Raw genomic sequence first — 27,452 nt, 5'->3', positions numbered from 1 at the left:
TTGTGACTTTTACAATATTTGTTTCAGGGTGAAGATCTGACCCATATTAATACTATAGAGGCATATGTGAGGGGTGATGAGCGGTGTAAAGAGGAGATTCCTACATATGACTACCCAGGTGAGTAGTAACCACTAAAAGCAGAGAAGTCACAGATTCTTCTCAGTCACCGGCTGTGGCTGCTTTATCGGTTGTTTAGTTCAGCTGTATCATAATAGTGTGATCACCATTTTGCCTCCAGACCACAACATTCTCTTCCACCCAAAACTGTTCAAATGATTTTGGGCATTGAAACCCTTTTCCATAGAACTTACAACCTGGAGGATCCACCTACTCCCTGTGATTAGGAGACGTTACCTGCCCAGATCTGTAAACCACAAAGCCAGAAAATTACTTGAAGAAAAATATTATGATGGGCCTGTAAGAGAAAGTGGAGGGTAATGATGCTGTTGGCTTCCTAGATCTCTGATATCTTATTGGATGAATCTACCTTCTCTCCCTTCTGTGCTGCTGAATGTCCTCATATGGTCCCTACAAGACCAGGTCCAAACTTTCTGGCCGAACGTCACTTTTATGATCGACAGCATTAAATGTGCAGTGAGGCTGAGTGTGAATTTCTGTACAATAACACCAGAGTTTCCCTTTATCCTGACTTTTCAATTTCTTTTAAAACCGACTAACTTCATACAGGATCGCGATTAACTATGCAAAAAGCATTACACCTGTGCCATGATATACAGGTGCTTCTCAATAAATTAGAATATCATCAAAAAGTTAATTTATTTCAGTTCTTCAAAAAAGTGAAACTCCTATATTATATAGAGTCATTACACACAGTGATTTATTTCAAGTGTTTATTTCTGTTAATGTTGATGATTATGGCTTACAGACAATAAAAACACAAAAGTAATTATCTCAGTAAATTAGAATACTTTATAACACCAGCTTGAAAAATGTTTTTAAAATCCCAAATATTGGCCTACCGAAATGTATGTTCAGTAAATGCACTCAATACTTGGTCGGGGCTCCTTCTGCATCAATTACTGCATCAATGCTGCGCGGCATGGAGGCGATCAGCCTGTGGCACTGCTGAGGTGTTATGGAAGCCCAGGTTGCTTTGATAACAGCCTTCAGCTCGTCTGCATTGTTGGGTCTGGTGTCTCTCGTCTTCCTTTTGACAGTACCGCATAGATTCTCTATTGGGTTAAGGTCAGGCGAGTTTCTGGCCAATCAAGCACAGTGATACCGTTGTTTTTAAACCAGGTATTGGTACTTTTGGCAGTGTGGACAGGGGCCAAGTCCTGCTGGAGAATAAAATATCCATCTCCAAAAAGCTTGTTGGCAGAGGGAAGCATGAAGTGCTCTAAAATTTCATGGTAGACGGCTGCGCTGACTTTGGTCTTGATAAAACATAGTGGACCTACACCACCAGAAGACATGGCTCCCAAACCATCATGAATTGTGGAAACTTCACACTAGACCTCAAGCAGCTTGGATTTTGTGCCTCTCCACTCTTCCTCCAGACTCTGGGACCTTGATTTCCAAATGAAATGCAAAATTTACTTTCATCTGAAAACAAGACCTTGGACCACTGAGTAACAGTCCAGGTCTTTTTCTCCTTGGCCCAGGTAAGACGCTTCTGGCGTTGTATGTTGGTCATGAGTGGCTTGACACAAGGAATGCGACACTTGTAACACATATCCTGGATACTTCTGTGTGTGGTGGCTCTTGAAGCAATGACTCCAGCAGCAGTCCACTTCTTATGAATCTCCCCCCAAATTTTTGAATGGCCTTTTCTTAACAATCTTTTCAAGGCCGCAGTTATCCCAGTTGGTTGTGCACCTTTTTCTACCACACTTTTTCCTTCCACTCAACAGCCAGCTTCTTTAGCAATGACCTTTTGTGGCTTACCCTCCTTGTGGAGTGTGTCAATGACTGCCTTCTAGACACCTGTCAAGTCAGCAGTTTTCCTCATGATTGTAGAGCCTACTGAAACAGACTAAGGACCTTTTTAAACGCATAGGAAGCCTTTGCAGGTGTTTTTTGTTAATTATTCTAATTTACTAAGATAATGACTTTTGTGTTTTCATTGGCTGTAAGCCATAATCATCAACATTAACCAAAATAAACACTTGAAATAGATCTCTGTTTGTAATGACTCTATATAATATATGAGTTTCACTTTTTATATTGAAGAACTGAAATAAATTAACTTTTTGATGATATTCTAATTTATTGAGAAGCACCTGTATCTCTAAGCTGTGCGAGGCTGATAGCTGTAATATATTGTAATATTTACACCTGCATGAATGTGTCGGCATGACTCGAGCCCTGGTATGTTCATTGATTCACTTCACGTCATAAATTCCATTATGTTTTCAATCCTAAGGAATTCAGATTACTGCACAATCTCTCCTGAAATGGGGGCGCTAATACTTTCTCTACTCTTCTGATCAGGTTATTGTAGCTCCAATGGTCCACCATAAATAAGTGTAAGTTAATGTTGGAGTTCTCCCCTCATACATATGTTCTTGTTGAGGATGTAACATATTTTTTATGTCTTTATTTATAGGTTTATTCTGTATAATAGTTTGATTGTGGTGGGATCGGCCGGCCTCACTTATGTGAATCTGCAAGTCCCTGATAGTCTTTAAAAAAAATGGTCTCCATTACGTCTTCCTAATGCCCGAGGTCTAAATATAAGACACCTCAGCGCTGCACTATTATAAAAAGTTCATTTAAAATGTCTAATATTTCTTCTTGAAACTCATCTGATCTGAAAATATTGGCACTTAGCGATAATTTAGATTGCCAAGAGCCACCGAGCCCCATACTCTAATTACTACAGAGAGGTTTCACCACCATTTACTCATTTTTTTACTAAAGAAGCCTGTTCAGCTTGATTTCTTCAGTTCTTCAGTAGATGTGTTATGGTCTATAGTCACAGTTTTGCCCATCACCCTTTTAACTTCTTTAAAGGGAATCTGTCATCCCCTGTGAGATTTGAGACCCCTAATATGGGCGTACAGGTTATAGAAAAGTAAATCTATACATGCCTGTGTGGCCCATAGTAGAGGTCTGCTTGCAGTGAAATGGAGTTTTATAAAGTCTGTCTTCACATGCTTGGCGTCCCCCGGACACAAAGAAATCCCCACCTATCTCTTTAGTTAGTCTATAAATTCCCGCCTATATGCTTATTTAGCATGTCCCCCCCCCCCTCCCCTGCACGTCACAGGGCCCTGTGACGTGCTCTCTTGTCACTCAGTTCCTGCACATGCGCGTTGCGACGCTCACATCAGGAGCGCTTTGTTTCCTCCAGGCCCGTTTGTCTCTGCACTGTTCCGCAGTGTTCTGGTGCACCGGGGAGGCTGCACCGGGGAGCCTGCACACCAGAACACTGCGGAGCATTGCAGAGACAAACAGGCCGGGAGGAAACAAAGCACTCCCGATGTGAGCATCGCATTGCACATGCGTGGGAAATTAGTTAGATCAGTGCATGTCACAGGTCCCTGTGACGTGCAGGGGAGGTGGGGAACATGCTAAATAAGCAGATAGGCGGGGACTTCTTGGCGTCCGGGGGACGCCAAGCATGTGAGAGGGGATTTTATAAAACTCCATTTCAGTGCAAACAGACCTCTAGTATGGGCCATACAGGCATGTATAGATCTACTTTTCTATAACCTTGTATGCCCATATTATAGGTCTCAAATCTCCCAGGGGGTGACAGATTCTCTTTAACCCCTCTACATGGATCTGGACTTACACAGAGGCCCGTAGGCTTGGGCCACGGTGTTACCTGCTGTTCTGTGGTGTGAGATGGGAAGAAGAATAGTCCGTTAGCCGGGTCAGAACCAGGAGGGCAGAGAAAATACAAAATCAGAAGAAACGAGTAGTCAGTAAACAGGCCGAGGTCACAACAGGAAACAAATACACAAGCCGGGAGCTGAGCACAGGGGACTGAACCAGAGGAGAACAAGGCTGTATCTGGCAGCTTCCGGCAATATGCTTCCAGCTTTAGTAGGGTGCGGTGCTTTCCAGTTCTCTGAAGGAGGGAGCAGATTACTCCAGCTGGACAGCACGCACACCCATACTGCCAAACTGGATGATACTACTTGTCCCAGCAACCCTAATCTTAATGGCTGGACAGAGCCTGCACCGCCCAGAGCTTCTGGTTCCAACGTCTCCTCCATCACCAGCGCCGCCTGCAGAATGAATAAGGCTCCTGCTGACAGAATTAGACGTTGCAGGAGCAGATCCCAGAAAAAATGGGACACACCATTTTAAGAAACCTTGATATGACAAAATGAAAGAAAACCAGAGCAGTAGAAATCCCCATAAAGTGACTCCATCTTGGAAATTATAACCTTCAGGTAATTAATCTATAGGAGTAGGGAATATTTTGATTCCACAGGCACTTTCCGGAAATTAGCACGCAGTGGATGTTGGAGAGTGAAAATTGCAAACATGCCATTTTATTACCCAACACACAGTGCCCAGATAAATTAAGTGGGTTCTAAATGTGGTTTGGGCACAGCCTTTTAGACTGTGAACTGTCATTGACTTGGTGAATAATTCTTTTTTTTTACGTAACTTGCCATTTTTACAGACACTAAGTAAAAATGTGAAAAAATGTAAGAATATTTTATTCAAAAACAATACTTAATTTTATTCTTGGCAGATGACTGTACCAGGAGATCAGAAGGACAACTGACATCTTTTAAATCACATGAGGTTGAGATCCCACAAGATACAATTGAAATAAATGCCATTACTCCAGATATAACATCATCCCATCACAGCAAAGATCAATCATCTAATCCTTTGAAACAGGTCCTGTCTTCTGATACATTAGCGACTACTAAGGAAAATCAAAGTTACAAAATAAGCATTAAAAAACAAACTGCTCCTAAAGCAAAGAAGACATTTTCACCTTCAGAATATAGAAATACTCTTCTTAAACAAGAAAAAAATCCCAGATCAGATCTTGTGAGGCAGAGAAATCACACAGGGGAGAAACCTTTTTCCTGTTCAGAATGTGGGAATGGTTTTAACTACAAATCAGAGCTTGTTATACATCAGAGAACCCACACAGGGGAGAAGCCTTTTTCATGTTCAGAATGTGGGAAATGTTTTAACCAAAAATCAGCTTTAGTTATGCACCAGAGAACCCACACAGGAGAGAAGCCTTTTTCATGTTCAGAATGTGGGAAATCTTTTAACTATAAATCAGTTTTGATTAATCACCAGAGAACTCACACAGGGGAGAAGCCTTTTTCCTGTTCAGAATGTGGGAAATGTTTTAATCCAAAATCAGCTTTAGTTATGCACCAGAGAACCCACACAGGGGAGAAGCCTTTTTCTTGTTCAGAATGTGGGAATGGTTTTAGCTACAAATCAGAGCTTGTTATACATCAGAGAACCCACACAGGGGAGAGGCCTTTTTCATGTTCGGAATGTGGGAAATGTTTTAACCATAAATCAGTTTTGATTACTCACCAGAGAACTCACACAGGGGAGAAGCTTTTTTCCTGTTCAGAATGTGGGAAATGTTTTAACCAAAAATCAGCTTTAGTTATGCACCAGAGAACCCACACAGGGGAGAAGCCTTTTTTCTGTTCAGAATGTGGTACTGGTTTTAACTACAAATCAGAGCTTGTTATACATCAGAGAACCCACACAGGGGAGAGGCCTTTTTCTTGTTCAGAATGTGGGAATGGTTTTAACTACAAATCAGAGCTTGTTAATCATCAGAGAACCCACACAGGGGAGAAACCTTTTTCTTGTTCAGAATGTGGAAAATGTTTTAACCTAAAATCAGTTTTGGTTAGACACCAGAGAGCTCACACAGGGGAGAAGCCATTTTCATGTCCAGAATGTGGGAAAAGTTTTAAACATAAACCGGTTTTGGTTAATCACCAGAGAACTCACACAGGGGAGAAGCCATTTTCATGTCCAGAATGTGGGAAAAGTTTTAAACATAAACCGGTTTTGGTTAATCACCAGAGAACCCACACAGGGGAGAAGCCTTTTTCCTGTTCAGAATGTGGAAAATGTTTTAAACAGGAATCGGCGCTTTATACACATCAGAGAACTCACACAGGGGAGAAGCCTTTTTCCTGTTCAGAATGTGGGAAATGTTTTAACCGGAAAGCGCATCTTGATAGACATCAGAGAACTCACACAGGGGAGAAACCTTTTTCCTGTTCAGAATGTGGGAAATGTTTTGTGACGAAATCATCTCTTTTGAGTCACCAAAGAATTCACACAGGGGAGAAGCCTTTTTCATGTTCTTAATGTGGGAAATGTTTTACACGGAAATCAATTCTTAATAAACATCAGAGAAGCCACACAGGTGAAAATCCTTTTTCATGTTCAGAATTTTGGAAATGTTTTAACCGAAAATTGTATCTTCTTAAAGGGGTTACTAAGAAAAAAAAACAAAATAAGTCAGCTCACCCATTGAGGAATCCAAAGCTCAGGAAACCAGCAGGAATACGAATCGAGAGCAGAAAAAAATCCAGCTTCAATGACTAAAGACCTTACTGTCTGAAACGTGTCTGCTAGAAAATATTTCCCCCTCTAGAGGTCATAACATCCATGCTGTTATCTCAGATTTTTTATATTTACTCAATAAAGCAATGTTTTTAGAGGATCATTGAAGCTGGATTTTCTTCTGCTCTCGATTCTTAAAGGGGTTGTCCACTGCTTGGACAATGCTTTGTCATTCCTGATGTTTGGCCTCGTTAAATGTGACGCCAGCGCTGATTGGGCTCAGGGCTCACATGGCGTAACAACCTGACCTGAGCCCCGGGAACACAAGTGCTGACACAGATGGAACGGCACAAGTATGGGAGGTTTGTATAATTCTTATACTAATTTTTGTAATAAGTATATTGTTTATCCATTATGTATATATTCAGTGTGTTCATTAATAGAGATTTGAATCCTTAGGTATAGAAATATAGGTTTATCAAAAGATCATAACAGGTCTACTTTTCAGTCATGCTCTTTGCGGTCAGAAGCATCTAACATTCTGAGATACAGTGGTGTAAAACAAAGTGTTTGCCCCGTCCTGATTTCTTATTCTTTTGCATATTTGTCACACCTAAATGTTTCAGATCATCAGATTTAAATATTAGACAAAGATAACACAAGTAAACACAAAAAGCCGTTTTTAAATGAAGGTATTTTATTATTAAGGGAAAAAGAAATCCAAAGCTCCAGGGCCCTGTGTAAAAAAGGCCCCACTCATGCCCCACTTAAAACCTAAATTAACTGTGGTTTATAACATCTTTGGGAACCTGAGTTAAATTTCCCTAGCCACACTCAGGCCTGATTCCTGCCACACCTGTTCAAGAAAATACTTTAATAGGAATTGCTTGACAAAGTGAGGTAGACCAAAAGATGCTCAAAAGCTAGACATCATTCCGCGATCCAAATAAATTCAAGAACAAATGAGAAAAAAGTAATTGAGATCGATCAATCTGGAAAAGGTTATAAAGCCATTTCTAAAGCTTTAGGACTCCAGCGAACCACAGTGAGAGCCATTATCCACAAATGGCAAAAGCTTGAAACAGTGGTCAACCTTCCCAGGAGTGGCCGGCCCACCAAAATTACTCTAAGAGCGCAGCGGCCGCTCATCCAAGAGGTCACAAAAGACCCCACAACAACATCCAAAGAATTGCAGGCCTCACTTGTCTCAGTTAAGGTCAGTGTTCAAGACTCCACCATAAGAAAGACACTGGGCAAAAATTGCCTGCATGGCAGAGTTCCAAGACTAAAACCATTGCTAAGCAATAAGAACATAAATGCTCTTCTCAGTTTTGTCAGAAAACATCTTGATGATCCCCCAAGACTTTTGAGAGAATACACTGTGGACTGACAAGACAAAAGTTGAACTTTTTGAAAGGTGTATGTCCTATTACATCTGGCGTAGAAGTAACACAGCATTTCAGAAAAGGAATATGATATCCATAGTAAAATATGGCGGTGGTAGTGTGATGGTCTGGGGCTGTTTTGCTGCTTCAGGACCTGGAAGACTTGCTGTGGTAAATGGAACCATGAATTCTGCTGTCTACCAAAAAATCCTGAAGGAGAATGTCCGGCCATCTATTCGTGACCTCAAGCTGAAGTGCATTTGGGTTATGCAACAGGACAATGATCCGAAACACACCAGCAAATCCACCTCTGAATGGCTTAAGAAAAACAAAATTAAGACTTTGGAGTGGCCTAGTCAAAGTCCTGACTTTAATCTGATTTAGATGCTGTGGCATGACCTTAAATAAGCGGTTCATGCTCGGAAACCCTCCAATGTGGCTGAATTACAAAAATGTAGCAAAGATGAGTGGCCAAAATTCCCCCAGATCGTTGTAAAAGACTCATTTCCAAACTGCAAATGCTTGAATGCAGTTGTTACTGCGAAGGTTGGCCCAACTAGTTATTAGGTTTAGGGGGCAATCACTTTTACACACAGGGCCCTATAAGTTTGGATTTTTTTTCCCTAAATAATAAAGACCTTCATTTAAAAACTTTTGTGTTTACTTGTGTCATCTTTGTGTAATATTTAAATTTGTTTGGTGATCTGAAACATTTAAGTTTGACAAACATGCAAAAGAATAGGAAATCAGGAAGGGGCAAACACTTTCACACCACTGTATGTGCAGAAGCAGTAACTATCTTTTGAAACACAGTATGCTTGGAATATTATCTATAGGCGGCAGCAAGTATTAGTTTTAACTGCCTGTCATATCTGATTGTGTATATTTTGCATCGCCTATAATAAGCTTGATCGGAACGAATTAGCGTCAGACGGCCTGCTGAGTATCTCACTTGTCTCCTAAACAAAATAAACAGATTTTTACTGCGGAATTCAGGATGATCTCCTATCTCACTTGGTAAAAAGTGAAATTCGGCTGTCAATAAACGATGCTGAAGTTGGTTTCTTATTCGGCCAGTTTCTTATTCGGGGCTGAAGTTGGTTTCTTATTCGGCCAGTTTCTTATTCGGGGCTGAAGTTGGTTTCTTATTCGGCAATTTCTTTTTTGCAGGTTTAATTACAAAAAATAGATAAATAAATGAAAAAATATATTGCAGCGAGGTGCCCTGATGTGAAAACGCTTAAAAGCAGCTACAAATGTCATAAAACTGGCACAAAAATGGGCATCAAAGCGGGCACTGAAGGGTGTTACTGAAAAGGTTAAATTACTTTGGGCCACTAATCTCACACCACCACTACATACATAGTGATGACCCATATCAAATTCAGTTCCCTCCAGCCTGGCCCAAATGGGTTCTGGGCATCAAAATGGGCATCAAAGCGGGCAAATAGCCACTTTTCACAGATTTGAATAAGTAACTGGTGTTTTTCAAGGGTTAAATGACTTTGGACCACTGATCTCACACCAACATTACATACATAGTGATGGCCCACATCAAATTCAGGTTCCTCCAGCCTGGCCCAAATGGGTTCTGGGCATCAAAGTGGGTAAATAGCCACTTTTCACAGATTTGAATAAGTAACTGGTGTTTCTAAGGGGTTAAATGACTTTGGGCCACTGATCTCACACGAACATTACATACATAGCATTGGGCCGCATCAAATTCAGGTCACTCTAGGCTGACCCAAATGGGTTCTAGGCATCAAAATGGGCATCAAAGCAGGCAAATAGCCACTTTTCACAGATTTCAATAAGTAACTGGTGTTTTTCATTGGTTAAATGACTTTGGGCTACTGATCTCATACCAGTATTTCATACATAGTGATGGACCACATCAAATTCAGGGCACTCCAGCCTGGCCCAAATGGGTTCTGGGCATCAGAATGGGCATCAAAGTGGGCAAATAGTCACTTTTCACAGATTTGAATAAGTGTTACTTATCGGCCACTGATGTCATGAGTGCTGCGTGCAGTATATAGCCAATATGAGCTGTGTGTGCTGTATACGGCCAGCGAGAGCGCTATATGGCCAACGGGAGTGCTATATGTGGTATATGGCCAATGTGAGCGCTGTGTGGCAGTATATGGTTAGCGTGAGTGCTGTGTGCAGTATGTTTGTAGTGTGGAGTAAGTGAGGAGTGGCATTGCCACTCATCATTTTTTACACCACTAAGGTAGAGTAAATTACACCAAAAAAGTACAACAATCCAAGGCTTAAGTAACATTTCTGGTGGAGCAGCAGTTGCAAGCTGTGCCTTAATCACTAATATGCACATGTTTTAAAGACATGAAGAATCTGGAGGAAGTTCAGAGAAGAGCAACCAGAATGGTGACAGGTCTGCTAACAATGTCCTATGAGGAACGGTTAGAGGATCTAGGAATGTTTAGCTGCAAAAGAGAAGACTAAGAGGAGACTTAATAGCTGTCTACACATATCTGAAGAGCTGCCACAGTGTAGAGGGATCGTCCTTATTCTCATTCGCACATGGAAACAGGAGAAGCAATGGGGATACAGATTAGATATTAGAAGACACTGTTTGATATGGGGTGATCAATCAGTGGAACAGGCGGCCACGAGAGGTGGTGAGTAGTGTTGAGCGAGTATGCTCGTTGCTCGAGATTTACGAGTATACTCGGGCGAGTACCTCTTATCGGAGTGCTCGGCGTGTAAGTTTTTCCCGTTCGTGAACATGATTTGTGACAGTTTGACAGCTTTAACACGTGATGAATGCCTGTTTTCTCAGCATTCCTCACATGTAATAAAGCTGCCAAACAGTCGCAAATCATGTTCACGGAACAGGAAAAACATACACACTGAGCAGTCCGACGATAAGAGGTACTCGCCCAAGTATGCTCATAAATCTCGAGAAACAAGCATACTCGATCAACACTAGTGGTGAGTTCTCCTTCAATGGAAGTCTTCAGAGACTAGACAGTCATCTGTCTGAGATGGCTGGGTGACTCCTGCAGTGAGCAGAGCAGTAGCATAGCTACTGGGGGGGGCAAAGGGTGCGGCGATGCCGGGCTCCACACTCTGAGGGGCCCACGTAGAATGAAGCTACTTTCAACTGTATCAGTGTGTGCCGATGCAGTTAAACTCTGCAGTAGAGCATGGAGACATGATCTCCCTGTACTGCCGCTATATGGCCCATGAGTTGGTTGATACACTTCAAAGCAATGAGGGAGGGAGCGTCAACTGTCGCTTCCTCCCCCACCATTCTTCCTCTGCGTCTGACGTCTGAGCACGATGATGTCACTAAGTGGCGTCCTCTACTCTGAGATGTGTGACGCTTCAGAATAAAGCTGTGGCGACCAGATCAGCAGGGAATGGTGAGGTGAGCATTGTATTTTAGTATTTTTTACAACATTGGGGTGGCCGTTAAACTGTAATGAGGACTATGGGGGTGTATTATACTGTATGGACTATGGGGTGCATTATACTATATAGGGGTGCATTGTACTGTATGGACTATGGAGTGCCTTATACTACAGTTATATGAAAAAGTTTGGGCATCCCTATTAATCTTAAGCTTAATGTTTTGTAAAAATTGGTTTTTTTGCAACAGCTATTTCAGTTTGATATATGTAATATGACGCGCCCCCTGGGCCTGTGTTGTGTAGCGTTGCGCATGCGGGGAATACCCGGAGCCGGATCTGATAGGGGCAGTAGTCCTCGTGGCGGTGACCCGGTCCGTGCCCAGGGTGTCAAACCAAGTGGCAGAACTTAGAGTAAGATGTTATAGAGTTCGACTACGCCACCCGTTGAATGCGGTTATGAAACCGCCGCTGCAGGGCAGACCGCTGAGGCCGGTGGTACGGTTGTGCAGCGTGGATGGTATAACCCCCAACGGGAGGGGTATGGCCTCAGGGCAGCGGACGTGGATGATGGGGATAGCAGAATTGCATGCAGGCACCAGAAACCACTCAGAGACGGTGCGGTGTAGTTTAGGGTCTTTACTGGTGGCAAAGGTAGACCCTCCCGGGAGTACTGGCTAGCGATCGGGGCCTGGTCAGTCCGTGAGCAGATAGGATCTCCCCTGGCCAGGCGGAGTTGTAGGCCTCCCCAACTAATTGTACTCTTCCTGGCTACCTTGCTAGAAGCGGGTAGAAGTAGCCCACGTCCCTGAGTGTACCGTGTGGTGCTCACCCGTATGGCCGGTGACTCGGGGCCTTCTGGTAGCCTCCGCTCCACGCCGGCGGTGCTGGTCCCTTGCGTGTGACCGTGCCTTCGGGTTTCTTGGCCAGAGGACCTGAAATCCCCTGCCGGTCGGTTTCTGCTGCTGGGTATGGATCAGTCCCCACAGCCTCGGACTCCGTGTCCGGTGAGATCTCTTCAGTCAGGATGAGCTCTACAGCTTCCAGTCCCTGACCCCTTCTATCACTGCTCCCACAGAGCTCCTGATCTTGCTCTCCCTGTATCTGCTCCACTCCAGACCAGACTGTGTCTCTGTCTGGGACTCCTCTTCTTCTCTCTCCTCTAACCCTGCCTCAGCCCCAGTTTTTATAGGGGAAGTTCTTCCCCTCCCAGGACTGGGCAGGAGGTGTGGCATGCTTAGGGTACCTGACCAGGAGACCTCCCACCTGCTCTCAGACGTAATATTGCTATTACTGTGGTAACCAGACCCCTGGGGTTCCACATTCCCCCCTAGTAAAATTTAGTACTCCGGGACTAAACATATTTTTGAAAACATAACAGGGTATAAACAGGAACAATACAATAAGGAAAAACACGTTAGGGTGGTCACGGCATGTCCGCAACCGGGTGCAGTTTTTGAAGCAATAAGGGTGTCCATTTCACCAAAGAACAGGGAGCCGTAACCAGGTAGGGGTCTGTCCTACCCCGAGTCTTTAACAGTCTTTAGTCCGTTCCTGGGTTACGCTCCAAACATATATACAACAGAGTTCCAGTTAATCCACAAAAGACACCTATAAAATAACTGGAAAAACATAATTATTTACAAGCAACAGTAAACAGGTAAATACCACTAAAACAGTCTGAACACTTTAGATCCTCCAACGTACTGGCAACTGGCCTCTAGTGGCCCTAGTAGACCTACGGAGCTTACTGACCAGTCCTGAGCTACAGGGTGTAGGAGCTGTCAAAGGTAAGCTGGGCAGCTGTCTACGGGTTCTTTGGCTCACTAGGGGCACGGCAGGCTCACTATAAGCAGAGGGTCGATTCTCCTGGTCTGCTTGTGTGGGGTCTTCTGCCTCCTGGACCGGCTGCTCTTCCAGCTCTACCTGTTTTTCCGTAGGCACTTGGGATGCTGGCTGGAGGAAGGTGAGGACGGGTACCACAACAGCGCCATTCACTTGTGTCCAAGACCGAGGGAAGTCTCCGAGTACAGTACTGACCATCTCTTCCCTTTCCTCTGCGGGTCGAGGGTTTTCTTGATCTTCTTCAGGGTTTCGTAGCTGCTCGGGACACTTCTTCAGGTGATCTCGGGAGACAATGGCTGTGGTTTCTCCTCCATCCTTACTGATTGTGCAGATTTTTGGGTTTTCATGGCTTGATGGCAGTACGGTGTACGGGTCCTTCTCCCACTGGTCGTCCAACTTGTGGAGCTGTCTCTTCCTTTTCAAGACCTGCTCTCCAGGTACCAGGGGAACAGCGGGAGCATACTGGTTGTAAGTCTTCTCCTGTCTTTCTCTTGCTTGACAGAGACTTCGCTCAACGCTCTCCTGTACTTTCCGGTACTGCTGCAGCCTCTCTGTGTCCCAGTCTGCTTCTGGTGAAGTGTCCTCGGGTGTCAGGACTCACATATCCAGATCAACAGGCAGCTTACCAGGTCTTGCTCTCATTAGGTAAGCCGGGGTACAGTTGGTAGAACCTACAGGGATGTGGTTGTATAGGTCCACCAGATCAGGCAGTTTCTCAGGCCACAGACTGCGTTCTTCCAGGGGCAACGTTTTCAGGTCTATCACCACCTGGTTCATGTTCTCGTAGAGTCCATTGGTTTGCGGATGATAGGGTGTTGTTCTTATCTTCCGGCAGCCATACAGAGTGCAGAACTCCTGGAAGACTTCCGCTTCAAAGGCAGGTCCCTGGTCCGTCAGCACCTGCTCTGGGTATCCGTGTGGACGGCAGAAGTGCTGCTGGAAGGCTCTAGCTGCTGTTTGAGCCGTTAAGTCCTTGACGGGGACTACAACCAAGAACCGGGAGTTGTGATCCACGATGGTTAACGCACAGACGTAGCCACTTCTGCTGGGGGTCAGTTTTACATGATCCAAGGCTACCAGTTCCAACGGCTGCCTGGTGACGATGGACTGCAGGGGAGTCTTCTGGCTGGCACGGTCCTTCCTTCTTAGGCTGCATGGGCCACAGTCTCTGCACCACCTCTCGATGGTTCCTCTCATGCCTACCCAGTGGAACCGCCCGCGCAGCAGGAACTCCAGCTTCTTCCATCCGAAGTGCCCAGCTCCGTCGTGGTATGCCTCCAGTACCATAGCCGCGTCTCTTCTTGGCACCACTACTTGCCAGATCAGTTCATGCGTCCGGGAGTTAACCATTCTTCGGCACAACTTCCCCTTGTAAAGGAACAGTCGACTCTTCTCAGCCCACAGTTGCTTGGTTTCCTCCGGAGCGTCTGGGTCAAGGCGAGCATCTGGCTGAGTCAGCATCTCCTTCACCAGTTGGACGGCGGGGTCACTGTCTTGCGTTTCCGCCCAATTGTAATGAGGTAAGGGGTTGAACGTAGCGGATTGCTTACCCCTTACACGGTGGGAATACTGGGTAGTCCCATGACGGTGGAACACGGGGAGTTCAACTTCTTCCAGTTCCTCTGGATCTTCCCCTACGTCCGGTAGGTTCGGCATTCTGGACAAGGCATCCGCGTTGGTATTGGAGCGTCCTGCCCGGTGTTTGATTGTGAACTCATAGTTGGACAGGCGGGCCATCCATCTCTGCTCCAGGGCACCGAGTCTTGCAGTGTCCAGATGTGTCAACGGGTTGTTATCCGTGTACACGGTGAACCGGGAAGAGGCGAGGTAGTGCCTAAAGCGTTCGGTGACTGCCCTGTCACGGGTGTGTTGCCACGAAGATCGTCACGAGTACACAGCCTGACTTCTCGCAGCTGACTTGTTGGTGCTTTGTGTTTTCTCGGCAGTGAAGGAGTTAATTCTCTCTCTCTCTGGGCTAGCTGAGGTCCAGCCTCGCCCAGCTGCAATCAATGCTTCGTTAGTGAGACTCCTTTATATTCCTGCAGGTCTATTTGTGAGGTGTCGGTGAAAGCTTTTCATTCAGACTTACAGAGCGGATCGTGGTGTTTGGAGTTGCTGAGATAAGTGTATTTGAAAGTGTTATTTCCCTTTCCTCGCTTTATCATTTATCTCCTTTCCCGTTGGTGTTCCCTCTGTTGTAGTTTTGTTGAAGTTGTATGCAAGGTGGTTTTGGTTTTTCCCTTGTACTGTCTCGTTCGTCTAAATACTGTGTGTGGGCATATTATCGCTGGTTCCCAATTGTTGTGATCGGGGTCCTTCTCAGGACTAGATTACTGTGGTGCAGGGATCCTCAGGAGGTAGGGGTTACGCTGGCGGCCTGGACCTCTGTACCTTTAACAGTACCTCCAGGATGAGGGATTAGTCAGGGCCCCAGCTTAGGGTCAGCTTAGGCCCCCTACCTCCAGTATTCTGTGACAGTGTGACATTTTCACCGACCAACTTAGTTTTTCTCCAGCTACCATGGATCCAGTAGCCGGTCTAGCTCAGCAGTTGCAGAGTTTGTCCATGGGGCTGGCGGACGTTAGGTCCAAGGTTTTGCATCCTCTGGAGCAAGCCGGACCAGAACCTAAAGTAGCTCTCCCTGACAGGTTCACTGGGGGGCGGGACAAGTTTTTTGTTTTCCGGGAGGCATGCAAATTGTACTTTCGGCTGCGGCCTCGGTCATCGGGCAGTGAAGAACAAAGGGTGGGAATTGTCATCTCGCTCCTACAAGGGGACCCACAATCTTGGGCGTTCTCTCTTCCCCCTAGCTCCCCAGTTCTCCAGTCAGTGGATAGGTTTTTCGCTGCTTTGGGACTCGTATATGATGACCCAGATCGGATCTCCCTTGCTGAGTCTAAGTTACGTAGGATTCAGCAGGGAGATCGTCCGGCGGAGGAATTCTGTTCGGAGTTCCGTAGGTGGGCCACGGACACCCAGTGGAATGACCCGGCTCTTAGGAGCCAGTTTTGTCATGGTTTATCCGACAAATTACAGGATGTGTTGGCACAGTATGACTCTCCCGCGTCACTGGAAGCCGCTATGGCCCTTGCTATTCGCGTTGACAGACGGCTTCGGGAGAGGTGCGGGATAACTCTACCCCCTGTAATGTCTCCACCTCTTACAAGGTCCCCTCATATGGTGGTTCCCCTGGTCAGTCCGGAGGAGCCTATGCAATTAGGAGGGACATCATTTCGGGGAAGGGGACCGGTGGTGCGCCATAAGACAGGAAGGTGTTTCCTCTGCGGGAAAAAGGGACATTTTATTGGGGGGTGTCCATCCCGCCCCTTGCTGAGTAAAGAGTCGTCGAAAAAACTGTTGATCCCAGGTTGTGTGGTGGACGGCAATCTGGGAGTAGGTATTTCGTCCCTAGGTTCGTCTCAGTTTCTCGTACCGGCGGAGGTGGTGGTGGGTACGAGAACTGAGAGGATATCTGTTCATCTGGATAGTGGGGCCGGGGCTAATCTGGTTGATGCTCGGTTTGCCCGGGTTCAAGGTATGCGATTGAGTGAGTTGGCTAAACCCATCCCCATATTCTCGATCGATGCCAGGCCTCTCGGTCAGGGAAGTTTTTTGCAAGCTGTGCATGGCGTAAAACTTCAAGTGGGGGCAATACATAAAGAACTGTTGTCTTGCTACGTGTTGGAGGGTCTTCCCACTCCTATAGTGTTGGGCCTTCCTTGGTTAGCTAAGCATAACCCTGTTATTAATTGGCAAACCAGAGAGATAAGCCAATGGAGTAAATTCTGTAATAAAAACTGCATGAACACGGTCATCGGTGCGGTTACTCCTTGGGTCTTACCTCCATTTCTGGCAGACTTTGAGGATGTATTCTCGGAGAATGGGTGTCAGGAACTACCTCCTCATCGCGAGTATGACTGTTCTGTAAAACTGCTCCCTGAGGCCAAGTTACCTAAAGCTAGGTTGTATAACCTTTCTGGTCCTGAGAGGCAGGCCATGAAGGATTATATTTCTGAAAGTCTGGCTAAGGGGCATATTAGACCTTCATCTTCACCGGTGGCCGCGGGGTTCTTCTTTGTTAAGAAGAAAGATGGAGGCCTACGCCCTTGCCTGGATTTCCGTGAACTTAATCGGATTACGGTCCGAGATCCGTATCCGCTCCCACTTATTCCCGATCTCTTTAATCAGATCGTGGGCGCCAAATGGTTCTCTAAGTTGGATCTCAGGGGGGCGTACAATTTGATTAGGATGAAGGAGGGGGATGAGTGGAAGACGGCTTTTAACACTCCGGAGGGGCATTATGAGAACCTTGTCATGCCATTCGGTCTGACTAATGCCCCGGCGGTGTTTCAACACTTTGTTAATGATATTTTTCGCCACCTGGTGGGACAGTTTGTTGTCATATATCTGGATGATATCTTAATTTACTCGCCGGATCTGGTGTCTCATCAGGAGCACGTTAGACAGGTGTTACAGATCTTGCGGGATAATAAACTGTATGCCAAGTGGGAAAAGTGTGTGTTCGCCGTACAGGAACTCCAGTTTTTAGGCTTCCTGGTTTCTGCGTCCGGTTTTCGTATGGACCCTGGGAAAGTGCGGGCAGTTCTTGAGTGGGATCGGCCGGAGAATCTTAAGGCACTACAACGTTTCCTGGGGTTTGCTAACTATTACCGGAAGTTCATTCGTAATTTCTCGTCCGTGGTTAAGCCTCTCACAGACATGACTAAAAAGGGGACGGATTTTTCTAGGTGGTCTGACAAGGCTTGTCAAGCATTCTCCTCCTTGAAAAAATGTTTTGCCTCGGCACCCATACTCATTCAACCTGATGCGTCTCAGCCATTCTTTGTAGAGGTAGACGCTTCCGAGGTAGGGGTGGGAGCAGTATTGTCACAGGGTTCGTCCCCTGGTAAGTGGCATCCGTGCGCCTTTTTCTCTAAAAAATTGTCGTCCGCTGAGAGGAATTACGATGTCGGCAATAGGGAACTCCTGGCCATTAAGTTAGCTTTTGAGGAGTGGCGCCATTTTTTGGAGGGGGCAGTTCATCCGGTCACCGTCATCACCGATCACAAGAACCTGCTATATCTGCAGTCCGCTAAACGTCTGAATCCCAGACAAGCTAGGTGGTCATTGTTTTTTACCAGGTTTAATTTCGTCGTTACATATCGTCCTGGGTCTAAAAATGTAAAGGCGGATGCCTTATCTCGTAGTTTCCCTGGGGCCGGGAATACGGACGACCCGATTCCTGTTCTTCAGGAGGGGGTGGTGGTTTCGGCAGTATGCTCTGAGCTGGAGGAGGAGATATTGGAGGCTCAGGGGGACGCCCCTGTTGGACCTCCGGGGAGACTGTTCGTTCCAGATCAGTTGCGACAAAAGGTGATCGAGGCACACCATAACTCAGTTTTTGCAGGACACCCGGGGAGTAAAGCAACTGTGGATCTCCTCTCGCGTCGGTTTTGGTGGCCTAACTTACATAAAGAGGTGGTAACTTTTGTCGCGTCCTGTGGGGTTTGTGCGCGCTCTAAGACCTCACATACCCGTCCGTCTGGGGCCCTCTTACCTTTGAAGATCCCGGAGCGTCCTTGGACTCATCTGTCTATGGACTTTATTACGGACCTCCCTCCGTCTTCGGGTAAAACGGTCATACTCGTTGTAGTGGACAGGTTCAGCAAGATGGCACATTTTATCGCTCTTCCGGCTCTCCCTAATGCTAAAACTCTTGCGCAGGTGTTCATTGGGGAGATTGTGAGGCTTCACGGGGTACCCTCCGAGGTGGTGTCTGATCGGGGGTCTCAGTTTGTGTCCAAGTTCTGGAAGGCGTTTTGTGCACGGCGGGGGATGCATTTGTCATTCTCGTCGGCTTTTCATCCTCAGACCAATGGTCAGACGGAACGTATGAACCAGAGCTTGGAGACATATCTTCGGTGTTTTGTGTCAGAGAACCAGGAGGACTGGGCTTCTTTCCTACCTCTGGCAGAGTTTGCTCTCAATAATAGGCGAAGCGAGTCCACTGGTAAGTCCCCGTTTTTTGGGGCATATGGTTTTCACCCCCAGTTTTGTACTTTCAGTAGGGGGGGCTCTTCGGGGGTTCCGGAGGAGGAACGATTTTCCTCATCTCTCGCTTCAGTATGGAGAGGGGTGCTGAAGAATCTGAATACTATGGGGAACCGATACAAACGTATGGCTGATAGGAGGAGAGTGTCTGGTCCGGACCTAAGTGTGAACGATCAGGTATGGTTGTCTACCAGGAATATTAAACTTAAGGTTCCCTCCTGGAAACTGGGTCCCAGGTTCATCGGGCCGTACAGAATCAGTTCTGTTATTAATCCGGTGGCATTCCGTCTTGACCTCCCCCCTACGTTTAAAATTCACAACGTGTTTCACAGATCATTGCTTAAGAGGTATGTGGCGCCGGTGGTACCGTCACCTTTACCTCCCCCTCCTGTGGTTGTCAATGGTAACTTGGAGTTCCAGGTATCGAGGGTCATTGATTCACGCTTTAATCGCCGGTCCCTTCAGTACTTGGTTCATTGGAAGGGGTATGGTCCTGAGGAGAGGATGTGGGTTCCTGCGTCGGATATTAACGCAGACCGATTAGTTCGGGCCTTCCACACGACTCACCCGGATAAACCTGGCCCTGAGGGTCCGGAGGCCCCTCGTAGAAGGGGGGGTACTGTCACGGGTGTGTTGCCACGAAGATCGTCACGAGTACACAGCCTGACTTCTCGCAGCTGACTTGTTGGTGCTTTGTGTTTTCTCGGCAGTGAAGGAGTTAATTCTCTCTCTCTCTGGGCTAGCTGAGGTCCAGCCTCGCCCAGCTGCAATCAATGCTTCGTTAGTGAGACTCCTTTATATTCCTGCAGGTCTATTTGTGAGGTGTCGGTGAAAGCTTTTCATTCAGACTTACAGAGCGGATCGTGGTGTTTGGAGTTGCTGAGATAAGTGTATTTGAAAGTGTTATTTCCCTTTCCTCGCTTTATCATTTATCTCCTTTCCCGTTGGTGTTCCCTCTGTTGTAGTTTTGTTGAAGTTGTATGCAAGGTGGTTTTGGTTTTTCCCTTGTACTGTCTCGTTCGTCTAAATACTGTGTGTGGGCATATTATCGCTGGTTCCCAATTGTTGTGATCGGGGTCCTTCTCAGGACTAGATTACTGTGGTGCAGGGATCCTCAGGAGGTAGGGGTTACGCTGGCGGCCTGGACCTCTGTACCTTTAACAGTACCTCCAGGATGAGGGATTAGTCAGGGCCCCAGCTTAGGGTCAGCTTAGGCCCCCTACCTCCAGTATTCTGTGACAGTGTGACATGCCCACACCACTGCCAGGAACTCTAGCTTGAATGAGCTGTAATTCTCAGGGTTTCTTTCGGTGGGTCGCAGTTTTCGGCTGGCGTAAGCAATTACCCGTTCTCTTCCCTGCTGGATCTGGGACAGTACGGCTCCTAGCCCGATGTTACTTGCGTCGGTGTAGAGGATAAAGGGCTGGCTGTAATCAGGGTACGCCAGGATTTCATCCCCCGTGAGGGCCATCTTCAGCTGGCGGAAGGACTCTTCCTCCAGCTTCTCCCATCTGAAGGGCGGCTTCTGGTTCTTGGCCTTCCTGGACTGGCCTATCAGGAGGTCCTGCATAGGAGCTGCCTTTTTGGTGAAACCGGGAATGAACCTTCGGTAGTAGCCTACCAACCCGAGGAACTGCCGCACTTCCTTTACGCTGGAGGGTCTTGGCCATTCCTTAATCGCGGTGATCTTATCAGGGTCGGGAGCCACTCCGTCAGCACTCACCACGTGTCCCAGGTACTGCACTTTTGGTTTAAGCAGGTGACAATTCGACGGTTTCACCTTCAGACCGTAGTTTGCCAGGGCTTCAAACACTTCCGCCAGGTGTTTCAGGTGGTCCTCGTAGGTTTTGGAATAAACTATAACATTGTCCAGGTACAGCAGGACCGTCTCAAAGTTCCGGTGTCCCAGACAGCATTCCATCAATCGTTGGAAGGTTCCTGGTACGTTGCAGAGTCCGAACGGCATGCAGGTAAACTCGCTAAGTCCCATCGGGGTGGTGAATGCGGTCTTCTCCCGGTCCGCCTCTGCTACAGGAACCTGCCAGTACCCGCTAGTGAGATCCAAAGTGGAGAAGAAGTTAGCAGATTTTAAAGCAGCCAAAGACTCCTCTATCCTTGGTAAGGGGTACGCATCTTTGTGTGTGATACGGTTGATTTTCCGGTAATCTACACACATTCTCATGGTGTTGTCTTTCTTTTTAACCAAGACTAGTGGAGCTGCCCAGGGGCTACAGCTATCCCTGATTACCCCAGCCTCCTTCATGTCTCTAAGCATCCCCTTGGCGTGTTGGTAGTGTGCAGGGGGTACGGGACGATACCTCTCCTTTATGGGAGGATGGTCTCCCGTGGGATGTGATGTTCCACTCCCTTTACCCGCCCGAAGTCTAGCGGGTGTTTACTGAACACTCTCTCGTATTCCTGGATCACCCGGTAGACTCCCTGCTTGTGGTGAGCGGGTGTGGAGTCAGTACCCAAATGCAGTTGCTGACACCAGTCCTCCATTTGTTGCTTAGAGCCGTTACCTTCCTCTGGATGAGATGGAGGCAAGGGTTCCACGGACTGTACAGAATTTTGGTTGATGGTATACAATTTGGCTAGCGTAGCATACCGGGGCAGGTACACTTCCCTCTTCCCGATATTTATTATGCGAACGGGCACCCTCCCATGGCGTACATCAACCACCCCCCGTGCCGTCAAAATGGTGGGCCTACTGTCTGAGTAGACTGGTTCTACCATTGCCTGGTAATCTCTACCTCTCAGACCAATAGCTGCCCGGCACCAAATCATCATTTCACTTTTCGGGGGCATGGCAATAGGGACAGGGTCACACATTCTCACGCTACCAATCTCACCACCGGAGAGTTCCACCTGTTGCCGTCGCATCAGTGCCCGGATCTCTTTTTGGAGCACTCGCTGCTGGCCGGAGCTGGCGTTCTTGGCAACCTGCTGTAAAATGAGAATCACCTCTGCAAGACAATTTTCAATCACATTAGTTCCTAGAGTTATCTTTGGGTGACTCTCGCGCTTGTCAATGTCCACAATGATCAGTCACTGTGCTGCCAGTTCGACTTTACCGATTTTAATGGTCACCTCTTTAAATCCGATCTGTGGCACGGGCTGACCATTGCTGGCGATGATACTCAAGTCGTCGTCAGGGTAGCGGGTTATATCCGAGTCATTCCAGTACTGCTTGAAGAGCACGTACGGGATGGTGGTGACCTGTGACCCGGTGTCCAGTAGGGCACTCATAGGAATGCCATCCAGTACCACAGGCAAGACTGGACGTTCTCCCACATATTTGTCACGCCAGTTCGATGGGCCTGGTGATCTTATTCCTAGGGGTTGGCCCTCTACCCCAGGTTGTGCCAGTTTAAAGGACAGTACCTTGCCATATGTCCGGGTTGATTGCAGCGGCAGCAGATGGGTTGTCCGTCCTCGTATCGGTCGCTGGGTCTTCCTCTGGCCGGTGGGGTCCTCCTTGGTCGTCGCCACGGGATATCCTCCGGTCCGGATGCCAGCTGGATCTTCCCTGGAGTAGAAACCTGTAAAGACTGCACAGTTCGGGTTAGCGCAGCAACGCTTTTAGTTAGCTCTTGGACCTGATGGTGCAGGTCTGTAGCCGGGTCATTGTTTAAAGCCTGCGCATCAGCTCCCACAGGCCCTGCCGACAAGGGCGCCGTCTCCTGGTGGTAAGTGGTAGTAGGGCGTCTGTGGGTCACAGCGCCACCTGGTGCCGGTTCTCGGAGCACCCGGATGGCTCTGTCCTTGAACTGTGCAAAGTCCAGATGAGGGTCCTGTAAGGCCATTGCCCGCAACTGGGTTCGGTGGGCATTGCAATGTAGACCCTCTATAAATTGTTCAGTCAACAACTTGTCTTCGTTTCCCACGCCGTCAGGGTCGGCCTGCTTAATGGCTCTCAGGGCCTCTTGTAAGTTTAGTGCATAGTCCCTTATATTCTCATGTGCTCGCTGCTTGCACCCGTAGAATCTAAGCTTGATCTCGGCTGAGGTACGGGTATCAAAGGTGTCCTTCAGCCGGGCTAGTATCTCTGCGACAGTCCTCCTCCTCCCAAGTGGCCAGGACTTTACCTCCCTTTGGGCTGCCCCTGTTAATTGAGCCACCAGGATGCTCACTTTTTGCTCTTCTGTGAGGGGGTACACCTGGAAGAGGCTATCCAGCTTTTCTCTGAAGTCATTTAGGGTATGTGACTCCCCTGAGTACTGGGGTAGCCAGGCTGCCCCCGGGATATAGGGCTTGGTGAAAGGCATGACCGCAGCAGCGGTGGCGCTGGCGGTGGCTGTGGCAGTGAAGCTCTCCTCCGTATCCGACATCCTCCTCCCCCCTAGTGGACCGTGGCCTACCTTGCGATGATCCTCTTCCGTAGGCCGCGGCTCCGCAGTGGATCGTCAGGGTTGAGGACCTTCCGTCGCGCTCCTGTGACGTCGGCGTCTGCTGGGCTCCTTCCAGGACCTTACGCAACGTCCGGACGTGAGGCGGAGCTTCAGTTCTCGCGCGCTTTCGGAGTCCACGCCCCTCTTCTTCCCGCGCGGCGTCCTCAAGATGGCGTCCAATGGCGGGAAAACTCCACGGATGGCGGGAAGAAGGCAGAAGATGGTGTCGGATGGCGGGAAAACTCCACGGATGGCGGGAAGAAGGCAGAAGATGGCGTCGGATGGCGGGAATCTTCACCACAGGTAAGTTTAACAGTCTTTTTCAGGCACGCAGTACCCGGTGGTTGCGGGCACGAAATCCTGCCGACTACGCCAAAGTTGACGCGCCCCCTGGGCCTGTGTTGTGTAGCGTTGCGCATGCGGGGAATACCCGGAGCCGGATCTGATAGGGGCAGTAGTCCTCGTGGCGGTGACCCGGTCCGTGCCCAGGGTGTCAAACCAAGTGACAGAACTTAGAGTAAGATGTTATAGAGTTCGACTACGCCACCCGTTGAATGCGGTTATGAAACCGCCGCTGCAGGGCAGACCGCTGAGGCCGGTGGTACGGTTGTGCAGCGTGGATGGTATAACCCCCAACGGGAGGGGTATGGCCTCAGGGCAGCGGACGTGGATGATGGGGATAGCAGAATTGCACGCAGGCACCAGGAACCACTCAGAGACGGTGCGGTGTAGTTTAGGGTCTTTACTGGTGGCAAAGGTAGACCCTCCCGGGAGTACTGGCTAGCGATCGGGGCCTGGTCAGTCCGTGAGCAGATAGGATCTCCCCTGGCCAGGCGGAGTTGTAGGCCTCCCCAACTAATTGTACTCTTCCTGGCTACCTTGCTAGAAGCGGGTAGAAGTAGCCCACGTCCCTGAGTGTACCGTGTGGTGCTCACCCGTATGGCCGGTGACTCGGGGCCTTCTGGTAGCCTCCACTCCACGCCGGCGGTGCTGGTCCCTTGCGTGTGACCGTGCCTTCGGGTTTCTTGGCCAGAGGACCTGAAATCCCCTGCCGGTCGGTTTCTGCTGCTGGGTATGGATCAGTCCCCACAGCCTCGGACTTCGTGTCCGGTGAGATCTCTTCAGTCAGGATGAGCTCTACAGCTTCCAGTCCCTGACCCCTTCTATCACTGCTCCCACAGAGCTCCTGATCTTGCTCTCCCTGTATCTGCTCCACTCCAGACCAGACTGTGTCTCTGTCTGGGACTCCTCTTCTTCTCTCTCCTCTAACCCTGCCTCAGCCCCAGTTTTTATAGGGGAAGTTCTTCCCCTCCCAGGACTGGGCAGGAGGTGTGGCATGCTTAGGGTACCTGACCAGGAGACCTCCCACCTGCTCTCAGACGTAATATTGCTATTACTGTGGTAACCAGACCCCTGGGGTTCCACATAATAACTGTTGGAAACAGTAATGTTTCTGCCTTGAAATGAGGTTTATTGTACTAACAGAAAATGTGCAATCTGCATTCAAACAAAATTTGACAGGTGCATAAGTATGGGCACCCTTATCATTTTCTTGTTTTAAATACTCCTACCTACTTTTTACTGACGTACTAAAGCACTTTTTTTGGTTTTGTAACCTCATTGAGCTTTGAACTTCATAGCCAGGTGTATGCAATCATGAGAAAAGCTACTTAAAGTGGCCACTTGCAAGTTGTTCTCCTGTTTGAATCTCCTCTGAAGAGTGGCATCATGGGCTCCTCAAAACAACTGTCAAATGATCTGAAAACAAAGATTATTCAGCATAGTTGTTCAGGGGAAGGATACAAAAAGCTGCCACAGAGATTTAACCTGTCAGTTTCCACTGTGAGGAACATAGTAAGGAAATGGAAGAACACAGGGACAGTTCTTGTTAAGGCCAGAAGTGGCAGGCCAAGAAAAACATCAGAAAGGCAGAGAAGAAGAATGGTGAGATCAGTCAATGACAATCCTCAGACCACCTCCAGAGAGCTGCAGCATCAACTTGCTGGAGATGGTGTCACTGTGCATCGGTCAACTATACAACGCACTTTGCACAAGGAGAAGCTGTATGGGAGAGTGATGCGAAAGAAGCCGTTTCTGCAAGCACGCCACAAACAGAGTCGGCTGAGGTATGCAAAAGCACATTTGGAGAAGCCAATTTCTTTTTGGAAGAAGGTCCTGTGGATGATGAAACCAAGATTGAGTTGTTTGGTCATACAAAAAGGCGTTATGCATGGCAGCAAAAAAACACAGCATTCCAAGAAAAACTCTTGCTACCCACAGTAAAATTTGGTGGAGGTTCCATCATGCTTTGGGGCTGTGTGGCTAATGCCGGCACCGGGAATCTTGTTAAAGTTGAGGGACGCATGGATTCCACTCTGTATCAGCAGATTCTTGACAACAATGTTCAAGAATCAGTGATAAAGTTGAAGTTACCCAGGGGATGGATCTTTCAGCAAGACAATGATCCAAAACACCGCTCCAAATCTACTCAGGCATTCATGCAGAGGAACAATTACAATGTTCTGGAATGGCCATCCCAGTCCCCAGACCTTTATATCATTGAACATCTGTGGGATCATTTGAAGAGGGTTGTCCGTGCTCGGTGACCATCAAACTCAACTGAACTGGAATTGTTTTGTAAAGAGGAATTGTCAAAAATACCTTCATCCAGGATCCAGGAACTCATTAAAAGCTATAGGAAGCGACTAGAGGCTGTTATTTTTGCAAAAGGAGGATCTACTAAATATTAATGTCACTTTTCTGGTGAGGTGCCCATACTTATGCACCTGTCAAATTTTGTTTGAATGCAGATTGCACATTTTCTGTTAGTACAATAAACCTCATTTCAAGGCAGAAACATTACTGTGTCCAACAGTTATTACATATATCAAACTGAAATAGCTGTTGCAAAAACACCAATTTTTACAAAACATTAAGCTTAAGATGAATAGGGGTGCCCAATCTTTTTCATATAACTGTATATGGGAGTGCATTATACTGTATGGACTATGGGGGTGCATTATACTGTATGGACTATGGAGTGCATTATGCAGTATGGACTATGGGGGTGCATTATGCAGTGTGGACTGTGGATGCATTATACTGTATGGACTATGGGGGTGCATTATACTGTATGGACTATGGATGCATTATACTGTATGGACTATGGGGGTGCATTATGCAGTATGGACTATGGGGGTGCATTATGCAGTATGGACTATGGGGGTGCATTATACAGTATGGACTATGGGGGTGCATTATACTGTATGGACTATGGATGCATTATACTGTATGGACTATGGGGGTGCATTATGCAGTATGGACTATGGGGGTGCATTATGCAGTATGGACTATGGGGGTGCATTATACTGTATGGACTATGGGGGTGCATTATACTGTATGGACTATGGGGGTGCATTATACAGTATGGACTATGGGGGTGCATTATACTGTATGGACTATGGATGCATTATACGGTATGGACTATGGGGGTGCATTATACAGTATGGACTATGGGGGTGCATTATACTGTATGGACTATGGGGGTGCATTATACAGTATGGACTATGGGGGTGCATTATACTGTGTGGACTATGGGGGTGCATTATGCAGTGTGGACTGTGGATGCATTATACGGTATGGACTATGGATGCATTATACTGTATGGACTATGGGGGTGCATTATGCAGTGTGGACTATGGATGCATTATACGGTATGGACTATGGGGGTGCATTATACAGTATGGACTATGGGGGTGCATTATACTGTATGGACTATGGATGCATTATACTGTATGGACTATGGGGGTGCATTATGCAGTATGGACTATGGGGGTGCATTATGCAGTATGGACTATGGGGGTGCATTATACTGTATGGACTATGGGGGTGCATTATACTGTATGGACTATGGGGG

At 47.3% G+C, this 27,452-nt stretch overlaps 1 protein-coding gene across 1 annotated transcript in view; it reads left to right on the top strand.

Annotated features, from left to right (window-relative positions):
• Positions 1-8,570, top strand: part of LOC141182773 (uncharacterized) — a 29,622-nt gene extending 21,052 nt beyond the window's left edge. Inside the window, exons 6-7 of the mRNA XM_073660878.1 lie at positions 28-118; positions 4,677-8,570. Of these exons, the coding sequence (XP_073516979.1) occupies positions 28-118; positions 4,677-6,292 (1,707 nt within the window). The 3' untranslated portion in view covers positions 6,293-8,570. The remainder of the gene's footprint in view (positions 1-27; positions 119-4,676) is intronic.
• The last annotated feature ends 18,882 nt before the right edge of the window (positions 8,571-27,452 follow it).

Source organism: Phyllobates terribilis, unplaced genomic scaffold (assembly GCF_046119375.1).
Source record: "Phyllobates terribilis strain yellow unplaced genomic scaffold, ASM4611937v1 Scaffold_36__1_contigs__length_13169755, whole genome shotgun sequence".
NCBI lineage: Eukaryota > Metazoa > Chordata > Amphibia > Anura > Dendrobatidae > Phyllobates > Phyllobates terribilis.
The sequence above is the reverse complement of the archived record's forward strand: the minus strand, read 5'-3'. Positions and strand labels throughout refer to the sequence as shown.